Source organism: Ylistrum balloti, unplaced genomic scaffold (genome assembly GCF_031769215.1).
Source record: "Ylistrum balloti isolate Yb309-2 unplaced genomic scaffold, AGI_CSIRO_Ybal_v1 Utg370204, whole genome shotgun sequence".
Lineage (NCBI taxonomy): Eukaryota > Metazoa > Mollusca > Bivalvia > Pectinida > Pectinidae > Ylistrum > Ylistrum balloti.
Genome location: NW_026782177.1, coordinates 539,359 through 557,594, shown reverse-complemented (window position 1 = coordinate 557,594; position 18,236 = coordinate 539,359). Strand labels below are relative to the sequence as shown.

The window sequence follows — 18,236 nt, the reverse complement described above, 5'->3', positions numbered from 1 at the left end:
GGACTTCACTCATATTATCGGGACTTCACTAATATTATCGGGACTTCTCTCATATTATCGGGACTTCACTAATATTATCGGGACTTCTCTCATATTATCGGGACTTCACTAATATTATCGAGACTTCACTCATATTATCCAGACTTCACTCATATTATCGGGACTTCACTAATATTATCGGGACTTCACTCATATTATCCGGACTTCACTCATATTATCGGGACTTCATTCATATCACCGGGACTTCACTCATATTACAGGGACTTCACTAATATTATCGAGACTTCACTCATATTATCGGGACTTCACTAATATTATCGGGACTTCACTAATATTATCGGGACTTCTCTCATATTATCGGGACTTCACTAATATTATCGGGACTTCTCTCATATTATCGGGACTTCACTAATATTATCGAGACTTCACTCATATTATCGGGACTTCTCTCATATTATTGGGACTTCACTCATATCATCGGGACTTCACTCATATTATCCAGACTTCACTCATATTATCGGGACTTCACTCAGTCTTGCTATCTATCAACTAAACCATTATTTCTCGATTGCCACAAATACAAAGACTGGAAAGGGTTGTAGGTATGAACAAAGCCAGATTTCTCTGGAGTCTCGGCGTCGATTGACTCAACATTTTGGTTGCCGTGTAAATTTTATAGGTACCAAGTCTTTTAAATCAAACTGGGTATGTATCCTTTCGTTCCTGGCGGTTAAGGATGACCTGTTGCTGAATCTGTTCGTAACCGCAATCGAGATGACAAATATATTGTTTAGGCGCCGTGTGTCTACTCAAACAGTCAACACAGGTTGAAAGCCTGTAAATTGAAAGTGCGGTGTTCCTATATTGCGTCCATTTTGTACCAGAATCACCGTAATAATCAGTGTAATTGGACCCGAGTTCACTGTCTTAGTTCCGACAATGGGACAATGTTACCAGATGAGTCCTGGTTTTGACAGCAACATAGTAACGATATGGACAGAGATTAGAGGCGATGAGAGGAGCGGACTGCTGTGTCGCAGAATGGGACTGATTCGGCAGCTGATGTGTAATTGTTCGGATGGGTGTCTGAGGGAAAAGGTAGCAGACTTGTTCAGGTAAATAACAATTTCATCGGCATTCGAAATGAGACAAAACTTTAGATCACTATAGTCTATATTTATTAAGATCCAGCAGGTAAGTGCAGAACTTTCATGCACCAAAGTAATGTGCTGATGTACAGATGTCAGAATGACTATCCAAAGCACCTAATTGGTCTCCAACTAAACATATTTGGGACGTCCTTGGAAAACGCACGAGAGAATTTTAAACTTTAGCCTTACTCGGTTCTAATGTATTGCTTCAACATCTGTTAACCCAACAATTACAATAGTGTTATCCGAAAGGTTAATTGCTAATTTCGTACATGCCTGATCAGGATTTATAAATTAAACAAAAATGTGTTACTTCTCAGTTTTGTTCAGTACAAGTTATTTATATTCAATTAAAAGTCAAAACTAAGACATTAATTATCAACAAAAATACTAACACATTAACATAATTACAATGTAATTTAGGCCAAATACTTCTGATGTAACAAAGGCGGTATACAGGTAATATCCTGGTGATACCGTATGTAAGTAACTTATAATTGGTTCCTGAAACAGCCCTTTCTTTTTGTTAAACACCCAACTCAGATTCATTAGATGGATTATTTATTATAGTTACATTGAGCATAATTAAAGTACAAGATAAACAATGATGCATATTTACATTACAGCGATAGCAACAGATAACATTAGAACTCCCCATTCATAGCACCACCTTGCAGATCTGGCATATTACTTAGGATATAAACAGGGAATCATTTATATATACCCACCAGAACTAGAAATCAAAGACACGACATGCTCTTCTACATCAGCTGCTTATCTCGATTTGATCCAACAACGAAACCAACATGAGCAGCTTTCCATTAAGTTGTTTGACAAATGTGATAACATCAATTTCACTATTGTGAAATTTCCATTTCTGGATAACAGCATTCCTCCATCCCAACCTATGGTGTTTACATGTCGCAGGTGACTCGATATTCAATGGTCTGTTACCATTATGGTGATTTTCGTTTAGGAAGTCGTCAACTGAACAAGAAACTTATAACATTAGGGTTTCAAAAGATTATCGGGAAGTTTAACGGTCATCATAGTGATCTCAACAAGAAATACTCTAATCTTTTCTGCGAAATGAAGCTGCACGTGTTTGATGCTCGTAAGGTTTCCTGTTGGTTTTGTTGTTTCATACCTTATTCTCATTTGAGAACCTGATATAACCTACTTGGATTGACTAAGGTTTACATAGCGGCTGTCGTCGATGAAGCAGAAGACGCTTACCCTTCCGTAACACCTGGTCTTATTCTCCTTGTACTTTTCCATGATTCTCCGTGTAAATCTTTCTTTTGTTCATATGTTGCCTCGGTTTTATTAAATGTAAGTTTGGAATATGATTGTGTTGCTATGTTAGTATTTTCTTGTTGATTTTCTTATATATGTCATAAAATTCTATGAGAGATAATGCATGTTGTTTTCCATTTAGTTTTACTTTTGTAATGACCGTTTATAAGATATTAACAATCATTCTAGCATTGGCTTTGTACTCTCGCACAATCAAACAGGATTGTGGTTGGAACTATAAACGCTTTATATAAAACATTGTTGCTTCTCTGACAATACAACATTTATACGACATATATGTTTATCTACAAGAAGTAACGGAGACAACAACTCGAACAACGCCCAAAACACCATGCCTCTCCATAACATATTCCGGTAAGTAAACAGACCAGATTAAGGATTTACCAGCTGCTCAAGATGATATTATTCGGGGATTTTTTATTTACCATATTTTAAGCAAAGGTTTGTATCATTCATATACAACGTATTACTTTTGGATTTCATTATTTTAAAACAGTTAAAGTATGTATGCTTTTGCCGTTAATGAACAACGAAGCAAACATGATATCAATTTCATTTTATTTTATTTATTGCAAAAGACATATGCCAGGCATCTTAAAAAAGATCGTTAAAGGTAACGAGATTGCTGAAGCAATATATGACATTTCATGACACGTAAAAGCAGGTAATTTAAATGAATTGCCTACATAAACACGCAAAAATAATAAAAAAAATATTAGCTGATATTAAAGGCAAGCAGTATGTTTATAGAAAAATGCAATATATCGTATGCAGATGCATGAAATATGTTTAAATGAAACGAAAGATAGATACAGTTCAACAACTATTGCAAACAAAAAATACACTTATAAAGCAACTTCTATTCCAATGACAAACGACCCTAGGGCTTTAACGGCTATGTGGGTCCTAAAAATCCTGTTATTGTTCTGGTGTTATTGTAACATGATTAACAGAGTAACATCTAACACTGGATAAAAATATAAGCTAAAACATGTATTTCAATATAAATCTGGTATATCCTCTCTCAAGGGCGAAATGAGAGAAACTGAGCTCATCAAATTAAAAAGTTTCGTAAAACACTTTCAAAACCTTCCATCCACGCGTGTGATTCTACCTTATATGGAGTCTTATATGACCCCTTTTGGCCCCAAATAGAAATTTGATAACTTAGAATACAATATACCTACAGCATAGCCACATATATAGAACATAATTCCAGCATCAGCAGCATTTAATTGGTGTTCTGTGATTAGTTCCCTGTCATCAAGATCAACTTAACATCAACCAATATAGCACCTGCATGTCATCCCAGCAGCAATGTTATTCACGCTAGCATTTTCATTTCTTGAGTTGAATCCTTATTGTCCGACGGTGATTGCCTCATGTTCTTGGAACGTTCGGTTACCCTGAATACGAAAAAATACGTTGAAAACAAGATGTGTTTATGAAACACTATGCCCCCGGTTTAAACTTTACTTTTAAAAAATGTACGGTAACATTATGTGCTCTTTATACTTAAGCATCTAGTCCAGCCCTTCTGTTTTCTATACTAAATGTACTATATAATATCTATACCAAAATGAAGAATAAGTATAAAATATTAGAAATTAACATGAAACTGTCATTGTGATATTTTTAATGTAAAAACATATACTAGCCCTTTGGTCCTCCTTTTCCAAAGAATAACACCAATTATAATGCCTGCCACAAGAAGTCCAGCAACTAGCCCTATCACCCACAAGTACGAACTGGGTTCCTCAGTGACAGTCTTTACAGGAACACACTCTACAGAACAACATTATCATATGTAGACATCGTACTGTATTAGCAAGGACAGTTCATAAGTTTGGCATTTTGGTAAGTATACATCATGCTGCTGCAATTTACATAGAATGTTTCTAGATTATATCACAATTTGGTCATGTGACGTCTTCAGTACATTTTATCTATTACATCTTAATTAAAAGCAGCAGAGAGGAATTTAGCTAATGGTGGTATGGTCTTATGACATGCAGGTAATACGTTTTGTCAACAATAGTAATAAGAAATAACGGGCTAGGACAATATTTACTAAAACGTCAAGCACTTAATTATTTCCTTAATAGCAACAAGGAAATATCAAATTGCTTTACATATTAAAGCTTAGCTTGGACCGTTATTACTCACTCGTAATTTCTTTCCTCAAAGACCAGCTGTAAGAATCGTTTGTTGTATCACAGACATGACAATCATTGTGTGGGTTGACCTCTCCGTCTTTCTTACACTCATTGTTGATGAAGCAATAACCGCTCTGACAATGGAAATTAGGAGCAGCTTAATATATATACTATTTCTGTTATTATTATTTTTGTATATCACAACACATCTCTGACAATACCATATTTATTTAATGCTTGTGATATGTCCGAGATGTTAAGACATATAAGGACATTTAATTCAAGAGGTAATCGTTTGTAATTGAGATAAACTCAATACAATAAAATTGTTTAATTTCGTTGAGGCTAACATTTCGCAGTTATCCCGGGCTGGGCCAGTTCATGGGGAATAAAATTTCACATATGTCTATGAACTGGTGTACATGTATACCGACATAACTGATGTTTTTTTTCAGATTTTCATTCACTTAGAAATTTTCACCGAGAATAACACTAAATGTATAGTAATTATTGATATATATATTTTTTATTTTTTCTTGTTCCGATCGTCAGCTTTACTTATTTGTATCAAGATAACTTCTAAAATACCAAAACTACATGGCAAGAATGTAATATATATGATGTAATATAGTGACCCTTTCCTGAGCACCAGGCAAGAGAGTAGTTATCTAATTACCTTCAAGACAAATTGTTGCGTTTTTAAAACCACTTACAAATGTAACGACTGTCAGGTTGAAACAACTGTATGATATATAACGTGTGCATGCTTCCATGTTATTCTCTCCTACGATTTATATGCATTATAATTAACTTTTCATAACTGTTTTTAGCTTTTAGGAAAGAGAATAATAATTTTATTACCTTCAGGGTAAATTCATAAGAATTGCCCACCGCCACAGGTATTTGACATGTCGCGTCAAATATGTACAACTTTCGACTCTCCCCAAAATGTAATCCGTCATTGCTGAGAGAAACATGGTACCCTGCCACAAAAGTTTCCGATAGTTGTTCTGTGTCACGTTTATGTCTATGAGAAGGAAATGGACAGAATAGACTCGTCATTGTCTGAATATCGGCTGTAACCACTTGGTCCTCTTCTTCAGATACCTTCCCTGTTTTATCGATCTAAAGAGAAAAACACAGTTTTACAAACAACTGCTCTTCTGCTGCAAGTCATATCTAAACACTGCTCATGTCAAAGGGAAGAAAAATACCCTAAAAGTGTGTAATATAACATTTCGGAGCATTTTCATCATTTTGAAAACGTCAATAGAATAGAGGTTCTTATATCACAACCAGTGGACGATTTCAAGTGACGTTTCCATGACAACAGTGTCAGATAAACGGGACAAATGGCCAGTGTGAAGTGCACAAGCGCTGACGTATGTAGAGTACGAGATGGAAAGGAATCGATAGACTTTTTCGGCTGTACTATAATCCTATGTACACTAAGTCGATAATATTGCATGCCCTTTATATATACATGTTGTGGTATATACGACTACCTTGCGTTCATCAATTCTTCATCAATTTTCAGCTATCTTTAGTGGAAGTTTTTACAGTTGAAAGGTTGTTACTTTGAAGGAAATTTCACAATTACCAATAATAAAATAACATAATGATATACAATATATATACGTTGTAAAGAGAACTGTTAGTCAATAAATAATTTCTAAAAAGAAGATAGTTTTGTGTGAAATAGATTGTGTAGCATTTGATAGACTGGTTTAGTATTGGTCCTTGGAGAGATGTCACCATATGCCAATTAATCACCCTTATCTTAATGATTGTCTCCTGTTGTTTCAGTATCATTATCAAGGCAAAATTAGACTGTCAAACCTTCATCTCTTTTATCTTTTGTTTGTCTTAAGTAAACTATGTTTACATCAGGATGATACCGCACTATACTATAATTTGGTGTAGAGGTAATCTAGGACTGTATGATTCATCAAGACCCATGACCAGACTAGGGACTTTATCTATTTAATCATTGTATTTACGTTATCTGATTCGTTACCGAAAATGACTTCATGTTGCACTTGAGCAAGTCAGCAGTAACGAAGTCGTTCCCCAACGCTAAGGCTGCGTCACAAACCCAGTGTTGTTTGTCACATAATCCTTCATCCATCAGGGCATCAAAGAAAGGTGGTATGCTTAGGTCTATTGCGCAGTCGGATCCTCCAAACCCCTCAGGACACTGGCATTCACCTTAAAGAAAACGTAAGGTTAGAGTGCTTTTATGCATATCTAGAAAATAATATGTTTTATTTGCTTTCATAACAGTTTAATTGTCGAACAGTAGTTATCTACAGTGCCAATGACACATCACATATTCACAATCGACCTCTAAGCGCATTTAACATCGAATAAAAGAAACCCACCATGACATGCCATTACATGTGCTAAATCAAAATAATTGCAGTTGACTGAAACATATTTGTATTACTGTGCAAATATAGACCGATCGTATGACAAGTATAAATATTTTCATTCCACAATAATTTGGGAACGAGCTTATAGTATGCATAAATCATTCTTTTAGCCCGGATTAAAACCCGCGAGTTTGAATGAAAGAGTGCTAGTATATAAGAGGTCAGGCAGGTCAACAAAAATGATTCCTCGAATCGAACACTGGTTGGCTAAGTGAAACAAGTTACCACTGCACCAAACGGGTTGCTACTACCCAGTATGTACTATAAATGTTTCTATAAGATGCTTATTATGCAATTAATGCACAGAAAATTGAAAAAAGATGGCAACGACAGAGAAATTAAGCCCTACCTTGATTGCACGTTCCAAGACCTGAACACTCCCCTGGACACGATATCTCTGAGATTTTTTCAGCAAGAGACGGTGTATCACCAGGACCCTTCTCCTGCAAAGTGGTGTTCATTTGTAGCTCCATCAAACAGGAATCTTTTAAACCTTCCCGCGAAGAATCCGTCCAGTCTGTTGTGTTAGTCAACTGGAAAAAAAGAGGTAACAAAAATAGCATAAAACATGTTCATCTTTGATTCGCCAATTTAAGAATTCGATAAATAAATTCGCAACGGTAAGTTCCTATTTACGAATGGGCGAATATCGCATTAGATCAAAAGGACTAGTAATATTGAAACGATATTCGAAAAGAATGATATAATATCTACAAGAAAAAACCAACATGTTAACATAATTATAATCCAAATTCAATAGATAAGGGGAAAACATGAACTAAATAATTATTTACATAGAGATCCCTGAAAAAGTACAAGGAGAATAGACCAGGTGTTCCAGATTAATAAGCGTCTTCTGATTTATCGACGAAACTCGTCATATAAATCTTGGTCAATCTAAGTAATGTCATGTTCTCAAATTAGTACAAGGTATACAACAACGCAATGAATAGGCAAACTACCGAGCATTAAACACGTCCAGCTTTATATCACACAAAGAAATAAGATATTTCTCAATGAGATTATTATGACCACCACATAATTTTCATCATTTTTGAAACCCTCTGTTTCGAGTTTGACTGTTTGTTCAGGCATCCTTGCACAAAAATCGAAAATAATGTGACTAGGCCCTCGGATATCGAATTAATTGTGATATGTACACTCAGAGGATTCAGGGAGGGTGCTATTCAGAAATTTAAAATTCATATTAGGAAAATAGATATCATTGCTAAACGTGATTGGTTCAGTAAATGATATACTGTGACTGACCAAAGTGCTACCTTAACATAAAAAGTGATGGATCATTCATATACAAACCAATATATCCAAAGCACAAATGTTGATTGAATCACTGATATTGACATTAGGAACGGTACCACAAAGGTTAAAAGCAGCTGACTTTGTGAGCGAATCGGTGCAATATTGTACTGCTTGTTGTTTATCCATGTTTACACGATTAGTCGAACGCTACAACGGAAACAAAGAATATATATATATACAACTGAAGACATGTTTCAAAGACAAATCATGTTTGAAATCCCGTAACATTTCTTCGAGTTGGTTCCGTATATTGTATGAAAGTTCTCATATCAGAACCAGTTACAATATTGTGCACTTACCAATGCCTACGCTGTCACCTTCATCAAACCAATTAGTAGTTTGCAGCGTATTTGAATAAAGGTATAGAATGTACGAGATAGCAATAACATTATTTTGGTGGTACTATAATCACATGTACGCTAAGGTAGAAAGTAGTGTGACGAGATGGTGACAATATTATAGTGAGAACAGGTCGAATTGGTACGTACATCAGGTTGCACTTATATACTATCCCATGAAAATCCATCCGGCAATGCTTAGCTTAAAAATAATAGGAAATCCTTCTCACACGATGGTGTGTCTCTTTTGAAAAACGTGCCCAATGGCTCAGTTACAAGCTAGATAGATTTAGGAGAAATAACACAAATTTCTCCAAGACATCGAGTATTTATTGGAATTTGTGCATACAACAGCATATTTTACTTATCTTACGTAACCATGGGCAGCCCAGTGTTTCCAATTGCAGCCATCTTGTTTATGGAACATTTCAAGAAGGAAGTGTTAGTCATGATATGATTCGACAGCGCACTTCAACACAGTAGATACTGCTAACATCAGCCACATGCAAGGAAGTAAATACTACTTTGCCATGTAAAGAAAAGATGACCACACAGTGTTCAGAGTACACATTGACCAATACATCAACTTATGCCTCAGTACAAACACGTTTCCGATGGTCATATATCTGATGAAGGTGACAGTGTAGTCATCCAATTGAAGAATATAACTTTCATACTGATTATAGGAACATCTACTCATTGTTACCAACCTGTTGAAAACCAAAAACTCGAATGTTTAAAAAGTTAAAGTAAAGCGATGAGCAATAAGAAATGATCCTCGTTTCGATTATTTGCTATCAGTACTGAACTGATTATTTCATTTCACCATCACTTTATCTTATTTTCGAATGTTTTGATATAACTCTTATCTATATCCTAAATGTAGTCAACGAGAGAATATTCAAATGCAAAACAAATCAAACCAGAACCATTATTCAAACATTAAAATGTAAAAAAAGAAAGAAAACAATGTACAGCATTCATAAAGCTTTTAAGATTTGACAGCTGGAATTATGATACAATTTGACGACGAAAAAACAGGATATTTAGACAAAAGTATCTATTTATTTATAAACAGAGAATGCTTCCGATATGCTCTTAAAGACGACCAATTATTCATTTATATACTTATATCAATAATCTCTCGAGAAAGCATCAGTTGTGAATCTTCGTAAGTAAGATATAGAAGGAAAAGGACATTATCTTAAATACAGGTGATATTGTTTTTGTTCTGATTTATTTATCTATTTCGTATTTTAAAAATCCATTCCAACATACCTTTTTCAAATTTAGGAGGTATGTATCTCGTCGACGCTGGCCGTCGTTGATAGAACGCAAACTACGTTTTCCTCTGAGAACAGTGTGTACTTTACAGGTATCAATTCGTTTTTCCAATCTTGCATTTTGCATGCAGTCAGACACCAAGTTACTTTTACATACAACTTTAGGACTCACAGGGATCTCAATAGTCCGGTTATATTCACATGAACAAAGTTCATTTTGTTGTCCCCATTTTTGAAGTTTGTTATGGTTTAATGTTCTACTGAAGAGATCTGCCTCGCCAGCACGATCTATTCTGTAAAAACGTATGAAAATGAACACATCAATAAGTGGTTATGTGACTAAGATGATCCAATAACATCAGTTTATCCTTAGACCTCGCATCAAAACAGTAGGTTTAATGTGTTAATGGGCTCTAAATCATTTGCTCCATCTGCGAGACACTTGCCGTACATCCTAAACTTCATTTTGTCATGCTTTGATGACAGCAATTAAGCATAAAACACATTTAAAATGTCTAGCACTTCAGTCATAGTGGATACATGTTTTTGATTTCTACATTTTAAAAATGATTTTTCGTGACTGCAGGTTAAAGATTGTACAAATGACACACGAAAAGGGCGAGACTACATTCTACGTTGTATAGTAATGGTTTAACGCTTAACAACAGGATTACAACATTTTTACGTGGTGACATAAAAATCTACATTGCGTAGTACTTATTAAAGTGTAGTAAAATGAATTATATTTAAATTATGGTTCCTATGCATAAAAATAGAAAAATCGGCTAATTCTAACACTGTTAATTGAAAAGAGTCGTATCGATGTTCAGATAAATGAAAAGTTTGTATAACTATTGTGCTAAAGAGATTACTCCACTTTACAGCTGTATTTCATTTACTGTATCAGAAAATTAATTGACATGCTAAGCAATAGACTTCACGAACTAAAGGTATAATGCCTTATCAAGGCCGAAGAAAATAAGTTTAAAAACAGATTTATTCTTATATATAGCAGTAATCCTTTGCAATCTTATTCACCATTCATTTGGATACTTGAAGCCAACATGGTGTTTTAAGCGCTTCAGCCAAATGGGCATTCTTGATATTTCAGGGGTTACGCTCTTTATCACTCACAGCACCTCTGGAACGTGTCATGACAAAATTGAAAGTTCCGTGTGCGGCATCTTGTGAGCAAGAGTAGTTTTATCTTTTGCCGTACATCAAACGAATCTTGAGGTCGCATTACGATATAATGTTATGACTTTGATGTTATGACTTTGATGGTCACTTGTTACTCCTGGAACCAATTAAATTTCTTAGTTAATGTTATGACTTTGATGATAGGGTGTCGCTCCTTTGTAATTTTCAAAAGGAGGTATCGGTCTATGATTGGTCACTTGTTACTCCTGGAACCAATTAAATTTCTTAGTTAATGCCTTTAGTTTTGCCATGACTTGTTCTAAGGGTGAAGGGAGCGAAAGTGACCCCTGGAGAGTCGAGGATATCAATGAACGGCCTAGCAGAACACAAGAAAGGAGTTGGAATCTTGTTGTGGCTAAGACAACGAATCCGTCAACCACGTTTCCGTAATTCAAATCTCTCACTATAACTGAACACAATATCTATTGAATATTCATACATTTAATGCCTATCAGAACAAGGAACTGGACTCTTTTATCAAATGCAAGAATGCAGAACGGGACTTGTTAATAAATCCTTGATAACAGGCCATACTAAACTTTCACTTCCTCACCTCCACGACATTGAAAAAGTATTTGCGTCGGTTGCAAGTTTGCCATCGCTTTTCAAGAAATCATCTTGATGATTCATGTTGAGTGTTCCACAAAGTCCTTCGGATGCATCAATGTCCCTTTTCGATGGTCGTACAGAAACTGTTACAAAGCTACCACCACAACAGTTGTGATCGCTGACTTCGATCATGGTACCAGTCGGGGTATATATCTGCAAATCGAATTAGACAGTTAAGCAAACATTTTCCTTGAAAAAATAATTTGTCGAAATTCGTGTTTAGCAGGGAATATGAGATAATATTACATTATCGCTTGTGGGCAAAATGCAGAGTGTCTTTCAGTACGTTGCCGAATAGTATTGGAATGGTAACTAAATGTTAAAATACAGATTCAACTTGTAAAAATAACACAATTTCAAGCGGTAAAATTCTTTTTTCATTACGTTTTTTTGTAGATGACAAAGAATGTAATGACTGGACAGCAACTATATGAATGTAATGTTATTTCAGCATAAAACATCATAGGACTAGAGCTTGCATTATTACCCTGTATTTTCGGCTGCTCTTTGGATCACGTCGGACGTCTAAGATTCCATCCAAACAAAATTGATAGTCGTAAAAGCCATTACATCTATCAAAGACAAAGACATCACGACCGGCTTGCACGGCAACCCCACATACACAATGAGGGTACCCTCCATTACACGACTGGAAGTACGACTGAACCTGAACACAATAGATATACTTATATAAGTATGGATTACAAAAATATCATTACGTGAATTAGAAATCACATTTAATACATTTAAGGACTTAGAATGTATAAAAGATGCACAAGTGAATATCACAATTTAACTATAGGTTAGTAGCGCCAAACAATGAATTTAACTTCATCATACAGCTTTTTCGTCCTTCTAGGACTCGCCAGTGATGTTACATCACACAACTTTTCCGTCCTTCTAGGACTCGCAAGTGATGTTACATCACACAACTTTTCCGTCCTTCTAGGACTCGCAAGTGATGTTACATCACACAACTTTTCCGTCCTTCTAGGACTCGCAAGTGATGTTACATCACACAACTTTTTCGTCCTTCTAGGACTCGCCAGTGATGTTACATCACACAACTTTTCCGTCCTTCTAGAACTCGCCAGGGATGTTACACCATACAGATGTTTCGTCCTTCCAGGACTCGCCAGTGAAGCAAAGTGGCGACTGAGGAAAATCCTGTGTGATCTGGTAGGTAATTCATTTTTGATTATCTTCATTTTCATGCATACGATAATTATATAACAATTTAGAAGTTCAATCACAATCATAATGGCGGTGACCGTGTAGTCATCGAAATGTTATACTCTAATTTTGAACTGGTTGTGTTATAAGAACTTCTATTCTATCATTTATATAATTAATAATCTTCATTACAATAATTAATCATAATGAATCGTTTTAATTAGTCATCGTCAGAATAAATCATCGATAACCATCATAGCAATTGTATAATCGCTACTATCATAATCATAATCTATCATCATCATCATAATCAGTCATCACCATTATTACTCGTCGTCCCCACCATTATTATCAATCAACATTATGATCCATGATGATCAATTAAACATAATCTATCATCATCATCATAATCAGTCATCACCATTATTACTCGTCGTCCCCACCATTATTATCAATCAACATTATGATCCATGATGATCAATCAAACATAATCTATCATCATCATCATAATCAGTCATCACCATTATTACTCGTCGTCCCCACCATTATTATCAATCAACATTATGATCCATGATGATCAATTAAACATAATCTATCACCATCATCATAATCAGTCATCACAATTATTACTTGTCGTCCCCACCATTATTATCAATCAACATTATGATCAATGATGATCAATCAAACATAATCTATCACCATCATCATATGCTAGTCAACAAAGAAGAATTGGTCATTGCTTGCATCCGCAATGTTTAAAACTACACTCTAATCCCGAACCCACACTATTTAGGCATTCAGGATAGCTTACACAAAGAAAGAAGAAAGTGCATTATAGATAGACAGACAGACAGACAGACAGCATACAGAAAGACGATCCATGGGATGATGAAAAATACCAGTGCACACAAATCATGATTTTGTACCAAGTCCTCTATTCATGTGTATGTGTCATTTTTGTTGTTTGAAGTATATTTTTGAACACATAATAATAAGCTTGTATAATGTTTGCATTGATATTCAATGAACTATGTAGACATCCTGTTTTATAGATTTCATTAATGATTGACAAAATTATTTTTATTGTCGACTCTAAAACTAGGGCTATTGTAACTTATAATTTCAAACAGAAAATATTGTTAGTTGATGGCAAATGGTATGCACAATGCATCAGTACGTGTTTAAAGAGCTTGAAGAAATTTAAAGAAATTGAATGCAGATCTATACATAAACATCAATTTGATTATATCAAGCAAGAAATGTTGCTCTAAAGACATCGTCCGAGAAGTGTTCAATCTACCATATAGCCGGTTATTTTCGCGAGGATGATAAATTTCGTGATTTCGCATGAAAATATTGTCTACAATGAGCAATGTTGAATACACCACAGTATCGTTACCAACTTACCGTAGTGTTCAAGTTCAAACTCGGTAACCACATCTCATTCATAAGGAAACAATTTAAAACATGTAAAACAGAGAACCTCCGATATGATGCATACTTATTGTTTATTATGTGTATTAACAGAATACTAACATAATACATATGTTTCCAAGTTAAAACCACACTACGAAATTTTAATTCGTGAACAGGTAGTTTTCAAGATTTATGTGAAATCGCGAAAATTTTGCCATCGAAAATAATCGGCTATACGGTATTTACATATTTATATACCTGTATAGAATGTTTCTTACTGCGGTAGAGGACAAAAGTGCCTTTGTTATGTATGTCGTATGTTCTGTTAAATATAATCAAACATGCAGATCATTACAAACTAACAAGTTCCGTAAAGATACTGAAAATATATCTCACGTTTATGAAACAACAACAACAAAATCAAAACACTGAAATCGCTCCACTAGGCTAAACATGTTTCTGTATACATGTAATTTTACCTTTATAAGTCACAAGCAAAGTAATTTTATTGGTTCCAGGAGCAAAAAACAGACCAATTACAGGCTGATACGCTCATTTTGAAGATTACAAAGGAGCGACACCCAACTTCAGATCCATTACAAGTTACCGTTATGGGACCTCTAGATTCGTTTGATATGCATCAAAAGATCTTTTCACCTTTTAGCATGGCACATGGAACCTTCAATATTCCACGACATGTTACAAGGGTGAAGAGAGCGAAAGTGACTGTAACCGCTGGAGTATCGAGAATAGTAGTTTTAATGCGAGGTATAAGCGGCTACTAGCGAAACAATCATATACTGCTGTAGAGGATGGTCAACAACAACCATCTGAATTTTGAATGCATTTGGTACAAAACAGTGAAAATTTGTATCATACCTAAATAGTGAAATTTGTATCATACCTAAATAGTGAAATTTTTATCATACCTAAATAGTGAAATTTATATCATATCTAAATAGTGAAATTTGGATCATATCAAAACCTTGAAATTTATATCATACCAAAACAATGAAATTTGTATCATACCTAGATAGTGAAATTTATATCATACCTAAACAGTGAAATTTATATCATACCAAAACAATGAAATTTGTATCATACCAAAAACAGTGAAAATTTGCATCATACCGAAACAGTGAAATGTATCATACCAAAACAATGAAATTTGTATCATACACAAAACAGTGAAAAATTGCATCATACCGAAACAGTGAAATGTATCATACCAAAACAATGAAATTTGTAATATATGTGCAAAGCATGTACATAATTCTGATATTGTTACTAACAATGATATTGGGCACTGGACCAAAACAACATTCAAAATATAAAACAAAGATTAAAGAGGAACTTCTGCTATGCATGCATTCAAATACGGAAACACTTTGAAATATATGTATCAGTTAAAATCGTTATGCCTGATCGTAACCTTGTTCTCATTTGAGCACGTAACATAACTTACTTGGATTGACCAAGGTTTACATGGCGGATGTCGTCGATGAAGGAGAAGACACTTACTCTTCCGGAACACAAGGTCTTATTCTCCTTGTACTTTTTAAGAAGTCCCGTGTAATACTTTCTTTTATTCATATTTTGCATAGTTTATGAGTTTCAATTATGATTATGATGTCATGTTGGTATTTTCTTTATGTTTATGCTGCATTTTCAGATTACTAAAATTTCGACCGTATCGTTTTGAATAACATGTCTTACAAAGAGCCACCCTGGCGTTTATAAAAAAATGCAGTTGTCTAGAATTAATGAACTAAAACTAATTAATTCGTGAATTGAAAATTCAGGGTATTGCGAACCCGAACTGGTACCTTAATTAGTTGCAATTGGATTTTTAGAATGAGAAGTATGCTTATTACATAATTACAATAGTAGGAAGCACGTATGAATGCAACCTGTACAGACGATTCATGCACTTAAAAGTTTCGAAACATAGTAGTTTATGTCGAAACAACTACTCCTGGTATTACTGGCCAATTGTTTTCATCCCACAAATTGAAATAATTCCATCGTTTTAAACATTGTGTTGTTTATTGATATATGTACTTTCATTTTATAGATTGAAAGAAGAAACATCAAGAAAGATGCATATGTGTTCAATGTGACCTCCTTGACAAGTCGTAAAATTTGCTGTTTGTTGTTATAAGAATTATCTAGACTTCATACAGTCAAAAAATATTACTTTCTTGAATAATCTATTTCAGAGTGATTTAATTCTTCAATCAGAAAAATCAAAACAAAATCTATCCCAAATATATAATAATATATAATATCAAATGTTTGATATTTTGCCAAAAATAGCGAATTATTCATCGCAGACAATAATTAATATTATCAATTTTATCAATCCGTCAAACGTAAATAAATGCAAAATGTTTGATTATACTCACCTCCCATCGAATGTCTTCAGATGTGGATCGTTTTGTGCATAGCAAATCTTGTTTGCTAGAGGTACGGTTTTGTCTACGACATTGACCTGAAGTGATATAGTGTAAATTATTCTCAACAGTGAAATCAGTTATTTAGCTTCAATACTTTACACAAATTCGTAACGATAGGACAATTTACATTAGATGTAGAGTGTTATCAAGTAAGCTTATGTATAACATACGAATGTTTATAGTGTGTTTTTCTATCGAGATATATCTCATTATGTTTTTATATAAAACGTAATTGACTGACATGGTCACATGCGTGTCGGAGAATAATACGAATTACCCTAATCGATTGAAGTTGATATCGAGACCAGATAAGGTGGTGTCGGTACGTTACTCATGGTGCACCAAACATCATAGTTCTTCGGGTAAGGTGACCTAATAACTGTTTATATAGAATGACTGATACGGTCACGTATGGTTGAGAATAAAATAAATTACCCTAATCGGTGGAAGTTGATATCGAGACCAGACAAGGTGGTGTCGGTACTGTTCCAACGTGGACAGCTTAACTTCAAACACTTTCCTGTATTCATATACGTCTGGTACATTTGCGACAACTGCTATTTCAAATTCCCTGTTCCAATCACTTGTTTCCACTTCAACCCCACAATCTGAATTTCCTAGAACACCCAATGAATCACATGCGTCTTCGTTAAGTGTCTGCATGACAATGCGTAATTTACAACTCGTAGCAGATGGTGGTGTACACCCTATTGGTACAGTCGGACGAAAACGTATGGTTCCGCCTTCCTCTCGTGTCACGTCGACAACGGTAGAAATTACCTAATAAAACAAATATTTTAATCATAAACTGAGTATTAATAATTTCGTTCAACTTTTGATCTAGATACAAGAGGATTCCCAAAATGTAATATCCCATCTGAAGTATTAGATTTACCGATACACTTTCATAGAAACATGTATTATTACATTAAAAACAGTATAGGACACATCCGAAATTTGATTGGATGGGACGCGATATAACAGCTCAAGGGACTAATCAGGTAAAATATATTGAACCTATATTACTTACAAGTATGTTTCACCACTGAAAAGTGTATTGACGATCAAACAAAAAGTATCGTTTTTGTGTTAATGTTTATGATTTATGTATTAGTATTACTTAATTTACATGTTTCTAAATTTATTCTGTTGTTGATCTGCCGATCAATAATTTAATTCTTAAATTAAAATGGTAATATGTCATCAAAACATGACAGTTTGGAAAATCACTATCATTGTGGTTTCACTTACCTCGATCCCCATAAAAAAATCTGGACTTGTGGTCGATATCCCCGGTGGTCCTTTTGGCGAATAGCGAGCCCTGACTGAACAGGAGACCTTAATAAAAACAAGAGGCCCAGAGGACATGTATTGGTATTGCTTAT

General features: G+C 34.7%; 1 protein-coding gene across 1 annotated transcript in view; it reads right to left on the bottom strand.

The window, feature by feature from the left end:
* Positions 1–3,009: 3,009 nt before the first annotated feature.
* Positions 3,010–18,236, bottom strand: part of LOC132551537 (von Willebrand factor D and EGF domain-containing protein-like) — a 28,439-nt gene continuing 13,212 nt past the window's right edge. Inside the window, exons 6-19 of the mRNA XM_060215689.1 lie at positions 18,103–18,189; positions 17,287–17,631; positions 16,801–16,886; positions 14,654–14,717; positions 12,294–12,473; positions 11,751–11,959; positions 9,993–10,290; positions 8,374–8,523; positions 7,406–7,589; positions 6,642–6,832; positions 5,486–5,749; positions 4,635–4,758; positions 4,127–4,253; positions 3,010–3,874 (exon numbers count right to left, since the gene is read on the bottom strand). Of these exons, the coding sequence (XP_060071672.1) occupies positions 3,793–3,874; positions 4,127–4,253; positions 4,635–4,758; positions 5,486–5,749; positions 6,642–6,832; positions 7,406–7,589; positions 8,374–8,523; positions 9,993–10,290; positions 11,751–11,959; positions 12,294–12,473; positions 14,654–14,717; positions 16,801–16,886; positions 17,287–17,631; positions 18,103–18,189 (2,391 nt within the window). The 3' untranslated portion in view covers positions 3,010–3,792. The remainder of the gene's footprint in view (positions 3,875–4,126; positions 4,254–4,634; positions 4,759–5,485; positions 5,750–6,641; positions 6,833–7,405; positions 7,590–8,373; positions 8,524–9,992; positions 10,291–11,750; positions 11,960–12,293; positions 12,474–14,653; positions 14,718–16,800; positions 16,887–17,286; positions 17,632–18,102; positions 18,190–18,236) is intronic.